At 41.0% G+C, this 17,809-nt stretch overlaps 3 protein-coding genes across 3 annotated transcripts; all 3 read left to right on the top strand.

Annotated features, from left to right (window-relative positions):
* Nucleotides 1–3,334: 3,334 nt before the first annotated feature.
* On the top strand, nucleotides 3,335–4,204 carry GCK72_004240 (uncharacterized protein; the record flags this gene model as incomplete). The annotated part of the gene is made up of 2 exons (XM_003101716.2): nucleotides 3,335–3,589; nucleotides 3,812–4,204. 2 exons carry the CDS (start codon nucleotides 3,335–3,337, stop codon nucleotides 4,202–4,204), a joined length of 648 nt encoding a protein of 215 aa, XP_003101764.2.
* A 7,679-nt stretch (nucleotides 4,205–11,883) lies between these two features.
* GCK72_004239 (uncharacterized protein) lies at nucleotides 11,884–12,847 on the top strand (the record flags this gene model as incomplete). The annotated part of the gene is made up of 2 exons (XM_053724558.1): nucleotides 11,884–12,099; nucleotides 12,692–12,847. 2 exons carry the CDS (start codon nucleotides 11,884–11,886, stop codon nucleotides 12,845–12,847), a joined length of 372 nt encoding a protein of 123 aa, XP_053588752.1.
* Nucleotides 12,848–13,961: 1,114 nt separating this feature from the next.
* GCK72_004238 (uncharacterized protein) lies at nucleotides 13,962–15,970 on the top strand (the record flags this gene model as incomplete). The annotated part of the gene is made up of 3 exons (XM_053724557.1): nucleotides 13,962–14,605; nucleotides 15,572–15,758; nucleotides 15,818–15,970. 3 exons carry the CDS (start codon nucleotides 13,962–13,964, stop codon nucleotides 15,968–15,970), a joined length of 984 nt encoding a protein of 327 aa, XP_053588751.1.
* Between the last annotated feature and the right edge of the window lie 1,839 nt (nucleotides 15,971–17,809).

Below are 17,809 nucleotides of genomic sequence, written 5' to 3'. Positions count from 1 at the left end.
ACAACATTAAGAATGCAGCAGTATCAAAATAAGTACGTTTTGAAACCAGGACACGACACATTTTGCACTGAGAAGCCACAAAAACACGAATAACTTTTTTTCACAAGATCGTTAAGCAAAATTGGAATCCAGATTTGAAATCAGCGCAAAATTTCCGTCCGAGATCGAGATATACAGTACCGCCCGAAAGTGTATTAAGTTTTGCCTTTGAAAAATGCTCAACTTTGAGAGTGTGTCATAGTAAAACTAACTGTCCCACAAAATAACATTTTATGGGATCGAACAGACCAAGAGTAGTCCTTCATTTTTGTAGTTGACAATTTTTTAGTGCGCAGCTCTTCTCGAGAGTTATGGTCATTTTAAGAGAGATGTACTATTTTGCACTGAAATTGGTTGATTTGAGGGATAAATTACTTTGTCAACTTGCTAGGGAGTGTCCGTACAAAAAAGTTGCCAACTACAAAAATGAAGGACTACTCTTGGTCTGTTTGATCCCATAAAATGTTATTTTGTGGGACTGCTAGTTTTACTATGACACACTATCAAAGTTGGGCATTTTCAACTGAGAAGGGCTAAACACATGAGCGGTACTGTATATCTCGACCTGTAACTCCAACCCGAGATCCTTCCCTAGTTAGGCATATCTTTGCAACGTCTGTGCCTTTTTTAGCAGAACCCGTTTCAAATTGAACGCCAGATTTCGAAAACGCGAAGCCATCGACTCGACTGGTACCATCTGCTTCTTATCCTTATCCCTATTTATCCTAATGCTTATTTATTCTCTGGGTATCTGTGCACTACGCCATATCCGGCCTTACATAACAATAGCCGATTTCTACTTTTGGGTCGTTTGGTTTTATGTAAGTCTTTTAAAAAAAAAATTTTGGTGACCTAGAAACCTTATTTCCAGACCGTCCCTTTCTCCGCCATGCTACTCCCACTTCTCCTGATCTATCGTATTCGTTGGACACGTGCCAATCGAGTACGGTTATTGAATAATTTCAAAAATGTGAAACAGTCACAAGAGGGTCATATCCAGCAAATGAGGCATATGTGGCGTTGAGAGATTGAGATTTCTCTTGTTTTTGTCCGCCTTTTGTTGACGTCTCACCAGATTTCTTTTCCGTTTTTCTTAATGAATTTTTGTTCGTTTTCCTTTTTTTTACTCTGTTACTCACTTTTTTCCTGCTCAATGAATACAAGTTCTAGAATGTTGTTATTACTGGTGAAATCAGAAATACACACTTTTAACAAAATCATTCTTACAGTACCGGACAAAAAGGTATCAACTTTCGCTGTTTTCAGTGGAAAATTACCAACTTTGAGAGTGTGCCATAGTGATTCTGATTGTCACACCAAGAAAACTTTGGCTCTATAGGCAAAGAATGGTCCCAACCGCAAAGAACGGTCCCAACCACAAAGAATGGTCCCAACCACAAAGAATGGTCCCAAAATTTTGGGTGACCCAAATTTCCGAATTACATGGTCCCAACCGCAAAGAATGGTCCCAGCCGCAAAGAATGGTCCCAAAATTTTGGGTGACACGAATTTCAGAATTGAATGGTCCCTACCGCAAAGAATGGTCCTTCAAAATTGATACGAAAAACTTTTCACCATTCTCTTAGGCTTAGGTTTCTTAGAAATTGGTGAAAAAATTGACAAAATCGGTTATTAATCGTATTAGTCAATTTTTTCCCAATTTCTGAGAAACCTAAGCCTAAGAGAATGGTGAAAAGTTTTTCGTATCAATCTCGAGGGACCATTCTTTGCGGTAGGGACCATTCTTTGCGGTAGGGACCAGCCTATAGAGCCAAACTTTTAATGGATCATACAGATTAAACAAAGAACTTCATTTTTGTAGTTGACAACTTTATCGTACGGACACTCCCTAAAGTAATTTCTCCCTCAAGTCGGCCAATTTCAGTACAAATTAGTGCGATTTTTGAGCTGTCGTCTTAAAATGACTATAACTCTCTTGGGAGCGTCCGTACAAAAAAGTTGTCAACTACAAAAATAAAGCTCTATTTGTGATCTGTACAGTCCATAAACAATCAATATTGTGAGACTACCAGGAAGGCCGTGTCACACTCCCGAAATTGACCATTTTCAACTAAAAACAGCAAGTGTTGCATTCTTCATGGGCAGTACTGTATGCAGAAATTTGAAAATTTGGGCTCAGGGTTACAGTAGTACTTTAGGTGCTCTTTACTTTACGGAATTTTACGGAATTTGGAATTCGGAATTCGGAATCCGGAACCGGAATGAATAAAAATCCAGACGCCAAAACAACCGAGGGCGCAGTGACCTTTTTTGGAAATGCTCTTTTTGGAGCAGAAGTCAAAAAGTGAACGCTTTTCAGACCAGGCAATCTTATTCAATAATATATATATATGCCATTGATATTGTCAAAATAAAAAAGTTCCTCCATCATTTTTTCTCAGAATTTTTTCTCAGAACTAAGTAGTATCAACACGACACGCTTCTTACAAACGCGCTCTACCGAAATTGTTTCAAGGGCATTTCGGTGGAGCGCAGTTGTAAGAGCTGTGCTGAGTTAATAACTTTGCACTTTGTCTTGAGAAAAAAATGTTGGAACGTTTTTATTTTGAGAACATCCCGTCACTTTTGAATAATTTTTTTTCTCGATACACCCAGTTCTTCACCAACAAAAGAAGAAAAAGGAAAACAAGTATCAGGAGAATTGAAATAATGAGAACGCGTCATTGAGCGTGAGAGAGAAATCGGTTTGTGTTTCGGGAGGAATATTCTCATTTTTGTTCATTTTTTCAAAAATTAAAAAAATTTATTTTTATTTTTTTTGTTCCGCAAAGGAGGACAGAAGTTAGATTAGTTTTATTTCAGATCCCAATACTTTAGAAAAATCTAAAATACTTTTAATTTTAAAAAATCACTCTGACTCAAAAGGAGTTTTGGTGGAAGAGTGTAGTCCTCTCGGACAAGATTTTTTGCTCAATTCCTCGTTTTCTCACTTTAAATTGCGGAAAAAAAGGCGACACATTTTTCACATTTTTTCTTAACGACTGAGTAGCGACTTGTTGCAGTGAGATACGGAGCGTAACACGGGCGGTTTTTCATTAGGGTTGTTACCTGGTACCAGCTAGACAATGATGAGTCGCTACTCAGCCAATTCTACTTGTTTTGCGTTTTGTATTTCTCATTACACACGTTGTCCAGAACATATCCATTTTTCTGGAACTTTCCAAATTTCTTAAAAACATTCCGGTACATTTCTGAAAACTACGTTTCCACGCTGTCTGGACAACCCCGCCTACCCAATTATTTTATTTTCAGCGTCAGGCCCCTCTCACAAACCATGTCCACGTGCGCTACCCAATACGATTCGGATCGATTGGCTAGCTGGAATTTTTTGATCTCCCAATCGGTGGACTTGGCCACTTCATTTATTACAATAATCGCATCGGTGTTTGCTATAAAACTGTTGGTTTGCAAGTCGATATTCCAGAATTCCACGAAGATATTGTTGCTTTTGAATTTGTGGTATGCGAATTTGCATCAAGTGATATACGGAATGGAGGCAGCAATCGTTATTTATAAGCATTTTTATATGGTAAGTAGTTTTTTTCCTAATCCCCTAGACCCTAGACCCTAGACCCTAGACCCTAGACCCTAGACCCTAGACCCTAGACCCTAGACCCTAGACCCTAGACCCTAGACCCTAGACCCTAGACCCTAGACCCTAGACCCTAGACCCTAGACCCTAGACCCTAGACCCTAGACCCTAGACCCTAGACCCTAGACCCTAGACCCACCTAAAACGTTCCAATTCCAGCAAGACAAACCTTGCTCCCTGCTCCAACTTGAATCCGATTGTGCTCCATATCAAAAAACGCTCCTGGGCTCCGCGAGCGGTATGATTCTTTGCCAGACCGGTCTTATCCTGGAACGTTCTTTCGCCACATTCCTCCCGGACTACAAAGGGAAGACTAGCCTTATCACAGACACCTCCATAGCTATTATTATATTTGCCATGAGCTCCCAAACCGGTCAAGTGGTCTACTGGGATAATCCTTTGGCTGGCGCGGTTTTGGCGTGTTTTGTGTTCCCTAAGCAGAGTGGCTCACGCCCTCTCAATTATTTCTTTGTGTGTACTGTCGTGGCTCTGCTCAATTTGACGGTGGCGATTGTGTTGAAGAGATATAATAAAAAGTTGGAGTATCAGTGAGTTTTCCTCAAAAGCACATCTAGTAGCAAAAATACAAAAGCCCAGAATTTTTACCTAGTGTGGAAGCTGAAGACGTGAGGGTTCTGAATCTGTTTTTAGATTTTCGAAAAAGTTAAAATAAACGAAGTTACGAACGATTTTGTCAATGTCCGCGGTCAAAGGGACGGGAACAGCGTGGCACGCAATTGATCGGCTGTATTCGCTTAGTCGGGTGTCTAGACGAGGAACATTGATATTTCATAAGGAGTGTTGTATGTCGTTGGAAAGCTGAAGTCTCAAGGATTCTGAATCTGTTTTCGAATTTGATCTAGGATCAGAATGACCCAAGAAACAAGGCTTTTAAGCAAGGAACTTGAATTCGACTCAAAAAACCTAAACGAATTTTAAATACAGATTTGGAATCCTTTGGGCTTTCCAGTGTTTTTGTTGTTGGTAAAAACGAGAATAAGCAATTTCAACAGAGCGCATTGGTTGCTGATCTATAGCTGATCTATTTTCAGAACACTAAACTAAACGTCTTGGTATCTTGGTACATTGTTATTCTAGACAAATTTCGAAAGCAGATTCTGAATTCTCCTGGATTCAGCTTTGCGATGATATTAATTTTGTTGCAATCGCGCCCTATCCTTGTCTGCAATAGAGCGCATTTTCAGCATCTTGAAACGTCTCACGCTGCGCCACACCATTCTGAAAGCCTTCTAACTTGGTTCATTTTGTTGCTATTCGAGTTTCAAAAACTGATTCCGAATCTTCAGAATTTCAGCTACACAATCATATACAATTTTTACCTTTTTTGTTTTTGAAAAAATGTGCCTCCCGTTTTCCAGAATCCGTTTCAAAATCTCTGCTCGCTTCCACACCCGTGAAGTCATCGAGTCAACCGGCACCATTTGTTTTCTCACGTTTTCCCAATTCCTCCTAATTTTTATATACTCCTTCGGCGTGTCCATAATGAAATCAATACGAAGTTTGATAGCCGCGGAGACCTACCACTTTTGGGTTATTTGGTTTTATGTGAGTTCTCATACTTGCCAAAATTCAGCATCTAAGCTTATTTTAGAGTTCCATCCCCTTCCTCGCCATGCTATTCCCTTTACTTTTGATCTACAGGATACGGGCGACACGTTCGAAACGTGTACAACGCCTAATTGGAATATCGAATACAAAGCAAAAACAAGAAGATCATATCAATCATATAAATGCTATGTGGAAGTAGAAGAAATAAATATTTTATGTTTTCAAAGGGGAGCGATGCGGTTGCGTCGCGGTTGAGATTTTGAAAATTTGATATCACTGGAAAGCTAAAGACATGGGGATTCTGAATCTGCTTTCAGATTTTCGAAAAAGTTGAAATGAACCGAGATAGCGATTTTGTTAATGTCCGCGATCAGAAGGAGGAGAACAACGGGGCGCGCGGTTGACTGGTCGCTGGTGCTTAGACGGGTGTCTAGACGGGAAGCACTAATATTTCATAAAGAGTGTTGTATGTCGTTGGAAAGCTGAAGTCTCAAGGATTCTGAATCTGTTTTCAAATTCGATCTAGGATCAGAATGAGCCGAAACACAGGGCTTTTAAGCAAGGAACTTGAATTACCTAGACAAGAAGCGCCTAAATTTCAAATAAAGTGTTGTACATGGTTGAAAAGCTGAAGTCACGAGAATTCTGAATCTGTTTTTAGATTTTTCATAGCATTGAAATGAACTGAGATACGAGCGATTTTGTCAATGTCCGCGATCAGAAGGAGGAGAACAACGGGGCGCGCCGATGATTTCACCCACATAACTTCAACACATTGTATCTCACTCTAATCCAGTCATAACTTGAATTTTCAAATTGATTTAGAATCCTCACGTCTTCAGTTTTCCAGCCATATAACATTCTATGTAACAGTTTTGTGATAATCTGTGCCCGCGATCAGAAAGAGGGCGTCAACCGCGCGCGGTGATCTAACTTACCTAACTTCAAACTGTTGTATCTCAGTCTATTCCTGTCATAAGTCAAATTCGAGAGCAGATTCAGAATCCTCACGTCTTCAGCTTTTCCGTCAATATAGCATCATTCTTATCACTGACTATTTTTCTGACAATATACGAGGAAACCCAACCATCTACAAAGATGACGAAGCAAAAGTGAAAATTCATTTATTCTGACTCTAACGTAATAATACAACCGAACGGAGTGTGAGAAATCGGGTGGTGTCTTTTGTTATTTATGCGTCACTTCTGATTATGATATCTGAAAGAAAAAAGCCTGCCTGGAGATAGTAGCGAGTAGCTTCCCTTTTTTTAAATTTTTTTTCGAAAATTCCCATGAGACGTTAAATGCCAAATGTTTTATTGTTTCCTCAGAACTAATATTTTTTCAAAAAACCAATTCATTTTTTTTCCCAGTAGGTATTCTGGTCAGACTAGTGGTAATTCCATTTATATTTTGCTATTATTCTTTTTTTTTGAGTTTTTATTTTGAGTTCTGTTCCGCTTATTCTTGCTCACTATTTTGTTGGGGCAGTTATAAAAAAAAACTAACGGTTATTATCAAAAGCTCATGTTTTGTTCTTGATTCACATACCCTATTTTCCTTCAATAAGTTTTTTTTCCGAAATTTTTGTTCTGATCTTTTATTTTAAAGAACCAGAACACTTTTTTCTTTTTCTACAGCTAAAAAACTGAAATTATGGATCAAAATGTCAGTTTTTCACATTTTGAGCCGATTATCACGGATTTCAGGTTTAAACCCTAGACCCTAGACCCTAGACCCTAGACCCTAGACCCTAGACCCTAGACCCTAGACCCTAGACCCTAGACCCTAGACCCTAGACCCTAGACCCTAGACCCTAGACCCTAGACCCTAGACCCTAGACCCTAGACCCTAGACCCTAGACCCTAGACCCTAGACCCTAGACCCTAGACCCTAGACCCTAGACCCTAGACCATAGACCCTAGACCCTAGACCATAGACCCTAGACCCTAGACCCTAGACCCTAGACCCTAGACCTAGACCCTAGACCCTAGACCCTAGACCCTAGACCCTAGACCCTAGACCCTAGACCCTAGACCCTAGACCCTAGACCCTAGACCCTAGACCCTAGACCCTAGACCCTAGACCCTAGACCTTAGACCTAGACCTTAGACCTTAGACCCTTAGACCCTAGACCTTAGACCCTAGACCCTAGACCCTAGACCCTAGACCCTAGACCCTAGACCCTAGACCCTAGACCCTAGACCCTAGACCCTAGACCCTAGACCCTAGACCCTAGACCCTAGACCCTAGACCCTAGACCCTAGACCCTAGACCCTAGACCCTAGACCCTAGACCCTAGACCCTAGACCCTAGACCCTAGACCCTAGACCCTAGACCCTAGACCCTAGACCCTAGACCCTAGACCCTAGACCCTAGACCCTAGACCTAGACCCTAGACCCTAGACCCTAGACCCTAGACCCTAGACCCTAGACCCTAGACCCTAGACCCTAGACCCTAGACCCTAGACCCTAGACCCTAGACCCTAGACCCTAGACCTAGACCCTAGACCCTAGACCCTAGACCCTAGACCTAGACCTAGACCCTAGACCCTAGACCCTAGACCTAGACCCTAGACCCTAGACCCTAGACCCTAGACCCTAGACCCTAGACCTAGACCCTAGACCCTAGACCCTAGACCTAGACCCTAGACCCTAGACCCTAGACCCTAGACCCTAGACCCTAGACCCTAGACCCTAGACCCTAGACCCTAGACCTAGACCCTAGACCCTAGACCCTAGACCCTAGACCTAGACCCTAGACCCTAGACCCTAGACCCTAGACCCTAGACCCTAGACCCTAGACCCTAGACCCTAGACCCTAGACCCTAGACCCTAGACCCTAGACCCTAGACCCTAGACCCTAGACCCTAGACCCTAGACCCTAGACCCTAGACCCTAGACCCTAACCCAGACCCTAGACCCTACCTGACCCTAGATAGGCCCTAGACCCTAGACCCTAGACCCAGACCCTAGACCCTAGAGACCCCTAGACCCTAGACCCCTAGACCCTAGACCCTAGACCCTAGACCTAGAACCTAGGACCAGACCCTAGACTAACCTAGACCTAGCCCTAGACCCTAGACCTAGACCCTAGACCCTAACGAGACCCTGCATAGACCTAGACCCTAGACCCTAACCTACCCTAGACCCGACCCCTAGACCCTACCCTAGACCCTGAATACCATTCCAAAGTGTTTCTTTATATACTTCATTCTATGATTTTTTTCTAAAACCATGAATTTCGTTGAAAAAAAATTCCAGATGAACCCTCTCCTTATCCTCCTGCGCTTCCTCCACCGAGTTCGAGCGCCTATCCAGCTGGCACCTAGTCATCTGCCAAACCTCCTACCTAATCGCCATCCTCATCACATTCATCTCCACTTACTCCGCCATCGAAATGGTCTGGTGCAAGTCGATCTTCCAAAAGTCCACAAAATGCCTTATTCTACTCAATTTATTCTACGCTAACCTCCATCAGGTTTCCTATGGCATCGAGGCGTGCCAACTACTCCACAAACACTTTTTCATGTTGGATTCCCCGTGTCGCGTGCTACAGTATGACTTGAATTGTGCACCATATTTTCAGTTTCTAATTGCTGAAGTTAGTGGGATGTTCCTATGTCAGACTGGTCTTGTTATTGAAAGAGCGTGCGCCACGTTCTACAAACATTTCGAAAAGACTACAAGCACTACAGTAACCGTTCTAATCTCCCTGTTAGTCGTGATTATCAGTGCGTGTACGGGTCGCTTATTGCTATGGGACGACCCTTTAACCGGGTACTCATTCAGTTGTGTTTCCTTCCCGAAGCCTAGTATCAATCGGGCCTACGGATTCTATATTGTTTGCTCATTGGTCACATTTTTCAATTTGGTCACCACGATATTGATTATGCGGTATAATAAGAAGTTGGAGTATGCGTAAGTGGTTCTATCATATCAATCCCTGTTGTACCGTGCCGCACTTTAAAGTGGGCGGAGTCTAGAAAAATCGTGCGGCGTTTGAAATTGCTTTAGTTTCATCAATTTTACCATTTGAGGCCATTGATATTCTGTCATGCAATATATATAACAATATCCGACTTCTCACCCTGCTTTTCAAAATATTTGTGCGTCCAATACTGGAATACGGCACAGTCGTAACTAATCCAGGTAGTTGTAAAATAATTAAAAACATAGAATCAGTTCAAAGCAATTTCACGCGTAGGATTATGTTTAGAACCTGTGGTAAAAGAATACTGAGAACTGACCCAAAGTACGTCAAGGCAAACCAACGTTTAGTGAATTATCAACTTCAATCTTTATCTTCCCGACGAGCCGGATTTGATAAATTCTTCTTCGGTAAATTATTAATAGGAAAAATAGATATTGACTATACCAATTATTTTCAACTTTCATCTCACAATACCAGACGAGGCCACCTCTATCATTGGAAAACTCCAAGATCTAAAATTCGTGAGCATTTTTTCACTCACCGCGTCCTCAGTAAAATAGTTAGTCCTACAGCTCTATAAAACATTAAGCTTTCTCCAGTATTGCGGTACAACTGACATGAATAAGTAATCACCCATCCAATAACATTAACAATTCATTTACCTTCCACGTGTTCACTATTCTCCCTCTATTTCATTTCAAGTTCCCCCCCCCCCTATTGACCTTGCCACGTACTCTCACGTACGTATTTTAAATAAATAAATAAATGCAACCGTGCCGCACTTAAAAATGGGCGGAGCTTTGAAACAACGGTGCGGATTTTAATCCATAGTAACTTTTTCATTTTTATGCAGATTTTTAGGAATTTTTTTTTAATTATGAAAAAAATACCAATTTATCACATTTTCAAGTCTACAGGGTGGCTAATAAGTATACGACGTTTTGTTTTTGCACTTGTTGGCACCGTGCCAAGATATCTTCTCGGAATATTTCAAGTTTTTCTGAAAGTCACGACACTATATAAGTCGGCTTCGAAGTAATTCATCTCATTCTCGTCTTCATCTCAAGTTATGCGAGCTTCACCTTTTCGACCCACAATCGAGGTTTTTTTCAAGTAGGGAGTGAAGAGCGCCAACATTGAAAAACGTCCTGATATTCAATCAGCATCAGTTCGTACAATGTTGGTTACCTTCAAAAAGGATAGAAGTCTCCAAGAAAGAAAAAAATCCGGCCGGCCAGCAACAGTCAACACTCGTAGGACACGAGGAATAATCTAGAGAAAAATCTCCTGTAATTATGGTATCAGCATAAACAAGATCGCTATGGATCTCAACATCAGTCGTGAAAGTGTCCAAACCTTTGTCAAAAGGCACTCCAACCTCAAATCCTACAAACTGTGCCAAAGACAGTTCCTTTCCGCCCAATCCAAAGCTTCACGACTTGAAAAATCAAAGAAGTTGCTTTCCGATCTGCAGGTGCGCCGCGTCTCGGACGTGATCTGGATTTCCGTGAAGGTTTTCACGATTGCACCTTTTTCCAATCAGCAAAAGTGTAATCTATTGTTGTCACAAGCTGACAGAAGGTCCCAAAAACTTTTCTAGGCCCATGACCGCCTTTTTCCTAAAAGTGTCCTGGTATGGCACGGGGAGACATTTGACAGTAGAACTTTCTTAATTTTTATCAACAAAAATGCGAAAACCCACTCGGGGTCTACCAAAACTTGGTTTTGAAGGATGTTGTGTTGCCTTGTACATCACAATCCTCTGCTGAGCGCATTTTTATCTCTCAACTAGATTAGGCCGCGTCACACAGTACCAAATCAACAAATGGCATCCTCTCTTCAAATTTCCTGGCTACTGATGCGACGACTTCAAGCCTGTGTTATCGGCGGATCTCGATGCGATGGATTCCATCGTGTGGAAATATTTGAAGAGCAAGACTTCAGGAATCTTCTACAACATGGTCGATGCTCTCAAGACCGCCCTTCAGAAGATATGGGACAAAGTCTACGCCGATTACCTGCGGCGCACAAGCTATTTTGGCGTCTTACGGCAGACGGCCTGTATCAAAGCCAAAGTATCTAACTTCGAATTCCTGTTGTATACTAAATCTAATACGTACATTCCAACTATTGATAACGTTTATTTGTTAATTGAATCGTTTTTTCGCCGAATATCAAAGTAATAAGAGCGTCGTATACTTATTAGCCACCCTGTATAGAGTCAGACCTTGAACCGGTTTTCCTAAGCTCCGCCCACTTTGGACGAGTGTTTTTGGATGTTTTAATATTACTATCGCGTGTGGTGGCCGTGAGAAAGTTCGGTCATCGCGATTTCTATAGATTTGCAACTTTTCTTCTTAAGAATGCGTTGTAGACTCAAAAATTACGGGTTTGCAGACATTTCAATAGTTTTTTGATCAAATTGGATCAAATTTTATGACTTATTAAGTTTCTTTAATTGAAATTTTAAAATATTTTCTTTGAAAACGTGTTTTAGAGAAAAAAGTTGAGAAAAATCGATACATTTTGAAGAATACCAGAAAATTGAGCTTTTGGAGCCACAATGTCCGGCCTTCAATTTTGCCAAACAAAAAGCAGAAAATTCTGGAAAGTTTGATACAAATTTCATTAAAATCGGCCAAAAAATGAATGAGAAAGTTACTATGGATCGCCGCACGGTAGTTTTTTTCTGCTAAGCTCCGCCCACTTTTCACATCGTCTTATAAAAATGTTCTCAGTTTTACCTCAAGAATATTCCAGAACCCGTTTCAAAGTTGGCGCCCGTTTCCGAAAACGTGAAGCGATCGAGTCGACTGAAACCGTCTGCTTCTTGGCACTCTCTCAATTCGTTCTTATGTTTTTTTATTGTGGTGCAGTTATTATTCTGATAAGTCTCAAAACCACAACAACAATTGTGTTCAGCTCATGGGTTATTTGGGTTTATGTGAGTCGTCTTAAAGGAGGACAGAAGTCATATATTTTGTATTTCAGATTCTGATACTTCAGAAAATTCTGAACAACTTTCATCATTGGAGCATATGCTAAAAATCGCTCTAAACGCCCTAAATTCACGTTTTCCTGGCTCAAAAGGAGCCTAGGTGGAAGAGTTTTCCCACGCGAATTTTTTCCTCCGTGTAGTCCTCTCGGACAAAATTATTTCTTTTTATTTCTCGATTTCTTGTTTTCTTGTTTTTTTCAACAAAATTTCGTGTTTTTCTTCTTTTTTACGATATAAATTGAAAAAAAAAACACGAAATTTTGTTGAAAAAAGCGAGGAAACGAGGAATCGAGAAATAAATAGAAATAATTTTGTCCGAGAGGACTACACGAGGGCAAAAATTCGCATGGGAAAACTCTTCCACGAAAGCTCAATTTGAGTTGGGAAAACGTGAATTTAGACTGTTTAGAGCGGATTTTAGCATATGCTCCATTGATGAAAGTTGCTCAGAATTTTCTGAAGTATCAGAATCTGAAATACAAAAAATATGACTTCAGTCCTCCTTTAAATTGAGGAATTTAAATTTAAAAAATTTCAGTCCGTCCCATTTATCGCCATGGCATTCCCACTGCTCCTCATCTACCGTATCCGACTGAATCGAGCGAATCGAGTGATGATAATCAAGAGTTTTGCAGAATCCAAGCATACACAAGATGAGCATATGAAACAGATGAAGCAGACGTGGGGAGAATAATTTTAGAATAAAAGTTTATGATATTTTTCATATCGGGACATCCGGACATACAGATTCCCTTACAGACAGTAAAAACTTGTTATTAGCGCCAAACTGTTTGAGTAACCGCGCCCTACTGATAAAATACCAAACTAACAAACCGGCGGAGCGCAGTTGCTAAAGTCTGTACAGAAATGTTGAAATCCGGAGAAACAGATTTAAAGATAGACAGGCAGACAAACGGACAGACAGACAGACATTCAAGATAAAATACAATGCTGAAATTGCATCTATGAGCACTACACCCTTCTTACAACCGCGCTCCACCGAAACCGAAGAAAATTGTGTTGGTATTTCGATGGAGCGCAGTTGCAAGAACTGTGCCGAGCTAATAAGCGTGACCCGTATCAATATTGTGTACTTTCTGTTTTGAGTCGCTACTCAGCGAATGTTACAGAAAATGTTTTTGAGAGTGCATAAGGGCGCAGGGTTGAAAGCAGAGTTGAGCGGAATGCGGTTTTTGAAATGGCGGAAGGCGGAAAGCGGAAGTAGGAAAATTTTTGGCGGAAAGCGGAAGGCGGAATAAAACATTTTTCGGCGGAGAGCGGAAAGCGGAAGGCGGAAAGAAAAAAGTGGCGGAAAGCGGAAGGCGGAAGGCGGAATTCCGCTCAACTCTGGTTGAAAGGCGGAAGGCGGAAGTCTTAATTGGGCAATTAATGACACCTCGTGATGACACCATTTTTAAGTTTGCGCGCTTCTAAATCATTTTGTATCATTTTGAGTCGCTACTCAGTCATTGTAACTTCCTTGTAACAACTCCCACTCACCTTGGCGCATATTTTATATCTCATCAATCACCATAGTTCATTTTTTGACTTTTTGATAGCATAACTCATCACATCCAAATTAATCTATGATGCCTTACCGGTAACTTCTGCAACCAAACTTTTCTATTTTCCATTTTTGCAGTGATCACACACCCTCTCATTCCAGTACACTAGACTCAAAATGATAAACAATCTCTATTCTAGAAACTAATTCTTGGTTTCTGAGTACGCCTGGGTGCCTAATTCTGAGAGGAAGTGTCTAGAGGATTCGAAAATTCTTGAAAAATTTCTTATCAGTCTATAACGACATGTCGAGCCCTGTATGTGCTCATAAGTACGAGCTCGCTCGTCTGGCAAGTCTCAATTTTCAAATCTCCCAACTCGTCTACCTAATCTCCATATTCTCAACATTTATCTCCTCCTACTACGCCTATAAAATAGTTCACAGGAAATCGATTTTCCAAAATTCCACGAAACTTTTGTTATTTCAAAATTTGTTCTCTGCGAACCTCCATCAGATATTTTATGGGCTCGCCGCAATCGATCGGTTATACAAGGCTTATCTCCAGGATTCCTGCATCCCCCTTAGAGCTGAAACGGATTGTGTTTGGTTTTTGGAGTGTCTAGTCGCAGGGATCAGTGGTATGATCTACGGACAGACTGGGTTACTTGTCGAGAGAGCCTGCGCCACTTTTATGAAGGATTATGAGAAGAAAAAGAGTTTAACAACTGGAGCATTAATTGCTTTTTTGGTTTTGGTACTAAGTTTTGGCACTGTACGAATTATTGTGTGGGATGACCCGCTGAATGGATTTGCTTTATCGTGTAACGCGTTCCCGAAAGGGAGTGCGGAGAGGTCGAGCACTTTTTTCAGTGTTTGTACGTGTATATCGTTATTCAACTTGCTGATGTCAGTGTTGCTTAGGAAGTATAACAAGAAGTTTGAGTATAGGTGAGGGCATTTTTTAAAAAATTAATTATCGAGTTTTGGACACCCAATAATTTGAAACTTTCAAAAAAGAGTTATAAGCTTAGATAGCTGAAATAACGAGAATTCTGAATCTTTTTTCAGATTTTCAAAAAAGTTGAAATCAGCCGAGATACGAACGCTTTTGTCAATGTCCGCGATCACAGGGAGGGGGTGCTTAGACGGGTGTCTAGACGAGAAGCGTCAATTATTCAGATAACGTGTTGTATGTTATTGGAAAGCTGAAAACCAGAGGATTCTGCATCTGTTTTTAGATTTTCAGAAAAGTTGAAATGAACTGAGATACAAAGGTTTTAGATTTGGACCAAAACTAACACCTCTCCATCTCGGCTCATTTTAACTTTTTTGAACATCTGAAAACAGATTCAAAATCCTCGTGACTTCAGCATTTTAAACTTATAAAATTCATGTTTTTAAAAATTGGATTTAAGCGCGCTCCAATGAGAATCCAGCGAAGGGTGTGTGTGTGAAGCCATGTCGACTCCGATACTAAAACCTCTGTATCTCGCTTCGTTTTAGTAGTGGATCAAATTTGAAAAAATATTCAGAATCCTCGCGTCTTCAGCTTTCTAGTCATATAGAATAATACTCTGAAAATTTTTCTAGTGAAATTCACTAAGCTGATTTATTCGATATTGTCAAAGCTTTGATAATCGAAAATTCATTGAATTTTGCTATATTGAATTTAAGACACTTTGAAACCGGAAAAACTTTACTTTCTAGTCCTCGACCGTTCCGACCACTATTTTTCCCCTTTTTCCATGACGCAACCACATTGGTGTTGAAGTACGTTGAATAATCTTCCGGTCCACTGGACTTCTGACTTTTTCTGTTTTTCACGTTTTTTCATTACACGAACTGGGAGATTCGAAGAAAATCGAGCACAGGGGGACTAGAAAAGCCAAAACTCCTAATCTCCCCTCATTACAGTACCCCATTTGTTGTGGGACCTCGATTCCGAAAACGCGAAGTGCTGGACTCCACCGAAACCATATGCTTCCTGACACTCTGCCAATTCATCTTCATGTTTATCTACTCGTTCGGAATCTATATGCTTAAAACCTTCCGCACCAGTCTTACCTATGAGCAATACTATTTTTGGGTCGTTTGGTTGTATGTAAGTGTTTTCTTGTCGCAGTGGAGCGCAATATCTTCTTTCATATATCTATATTTCAGACCATCCCATTCACCGCCGCGTTGTTCCCAATTCTTCTGATCTACCGTATTCGTTGGTCGCATTTCAGTCGAGTCATGATTATCAAGAAGTTTACGAATACTAAGCAAACACAGGAGGATCATATCAAGCAGATGAAGAATGTGTGGAATTGAATGTTTTTTGTTGAATAAATATATTTTATTATTTCGATGAATAGCGACTCAAAATGATACGAAGTGATATAGGGGCGCACAAACTTGTAAACCCTAGACCCTAGACCCTAGACCCTAGACCCTAGACCCTAGACCCTAGACCCTAGACCCCAGACCCTAGACCCTAGACCCTAGACCCTAGACCCTAGACCCTAGACCCTAGACCCTAGACCCTAGACCCTAGACCCTAGACCCTAGACCCTAGACCCTAGACCCTAGACCCTAGACCCTAGACCCTAGACCCTAGACCCTAGACCCTAGACCCTAGACCCTAGACCCTAGACCCTAGACCCTAGACCCTAGACCCTAGACCCTAGACCCTAGACCCTAGACCCTAGACCCTAGACCCTAGACCCTAGACCTTAGACCCCAGACCCTAGACCGTAGACCCTAGACCCTAGACCCTAGACCCTAGATCCTAGACCCTAGACCCTAGATCCTAGACCCTAGACCCTAGATTTTCTGATAATCGCTGAGTCACAGCGCGAAACTACAGATTCTGCTTTATCAAACATTTCTACGTTCAATTCTATGGCACCGTTGAAATCCATTACGCGCTCTACAGTACCTCTTAACCATACAGTACCTCGATAATCGACTTGGCACAGTGCCAAAAAATTTCGTAATGCCTCACTCTTCCAGTAAACAATTCCAATGTGACGCATGCTTTTTGCAATTTTTGTAGTCTGTGTCTCCTCGATCCTTCTCCCTCTCACCAAAAAATGGGCGGAGCCTAGTTTCTGTATAAAAGCGGTCTTGATTGTCATAATATCATTCATTCTCTTCCTGGAGCCTTGTCTGGTTGAGGTTCCTTTTAAAATTGATTTTTATTGGTAAGTTGTTTAAGAGGTACTGTAGAGCTGAGGGGTACTGTAGCAATGAGGGATACTGTAACGGTATGAGGGAACTGTAGCAGTAAGGTATACTGTAGCCTTAGAAGATCTTGTAGCACTGAGGGCATACTGTAACTAACAAGTACTATTTTTCAGAGTTCTAATGATTTGTTGATTGTGAGTGCTGATGGATCCCCACCTCATCAATCGATCCGATCGAACCGATCTGTATCTTGGAGTTGACAAGTTGTTAGATGGTATGATTTGTTGAAAAACAACATTTTTTAAATGTACATCAATCAATACGATTTTTGAATTAGTCATCACAATGTCGCTGTTTGTTTACTTCAGTTCAATTGTTTTCACCATTATTTTGCAATGGAAATGTTTCTTCCACAATTTTTTTCTACTATCAAAAAATCCAGAAAATTCGAAAAAAAGTAGAACGGAAACAGAGTTGAGCGGAATTCCGCCTTCCGCCTTCCGCTTTCCGCCACTTTTTTCTTTCCGCCTTCCGCTTTCCGCTCTCCGCCGAAAAATGTTTTATTCCGCCTTCCGCTTTCCGCTTTCCGCCAGAAATTTTTCTATTTCCGCTTTCCGCCTTCCGCCTTCCGCTGTTTAAAGATTTTTTTCCTCAGCTTGAAAAATGTGATCACCTATTCCAATTTACTGATATTTTTGTGGTTTTTTGCAGCAAAGCTATCAGTGTTTATCAAAAAAACAAAATTTAACACAAATTTGAGCATTTTAGTGTTTTTTACTACAAAATAAGGCCAAAATCGTATTTTTGAAAGCGAAATTGTGTTCTGCCTTCCGCCTTTTGGCATTTTTTTCCATTCCGCTTTCCGCCTTCCGCCAAAAAATTTTCGCTTCCGCCTTCCGCTCTCCGCTTTCCGCCGATATTTTTTAAATTCCGCCTTCCGTCTTCCGCTTTCCGCCCAAAAAATGTTCATTCCGCTTTCCGCTT

The sequence above is a fragment of the Caenorhabditis remanei genome, chromosome II, assembly GCF_010183535.1.
Source record: "Caenorhabditis remanei strain PX506 chromosome II, whole genome shotgun sequence".
Taxonomy (NCBI): Eukaryota; Metazoa; Nematoda; class Chromadorea; order Rhabditida; family Rhabditidae; genus Caenorhabditis; species Caenorhabditis remanei.
This window is presented reverse-complemented; position numbering and strand designations above follow the sequence as displayed.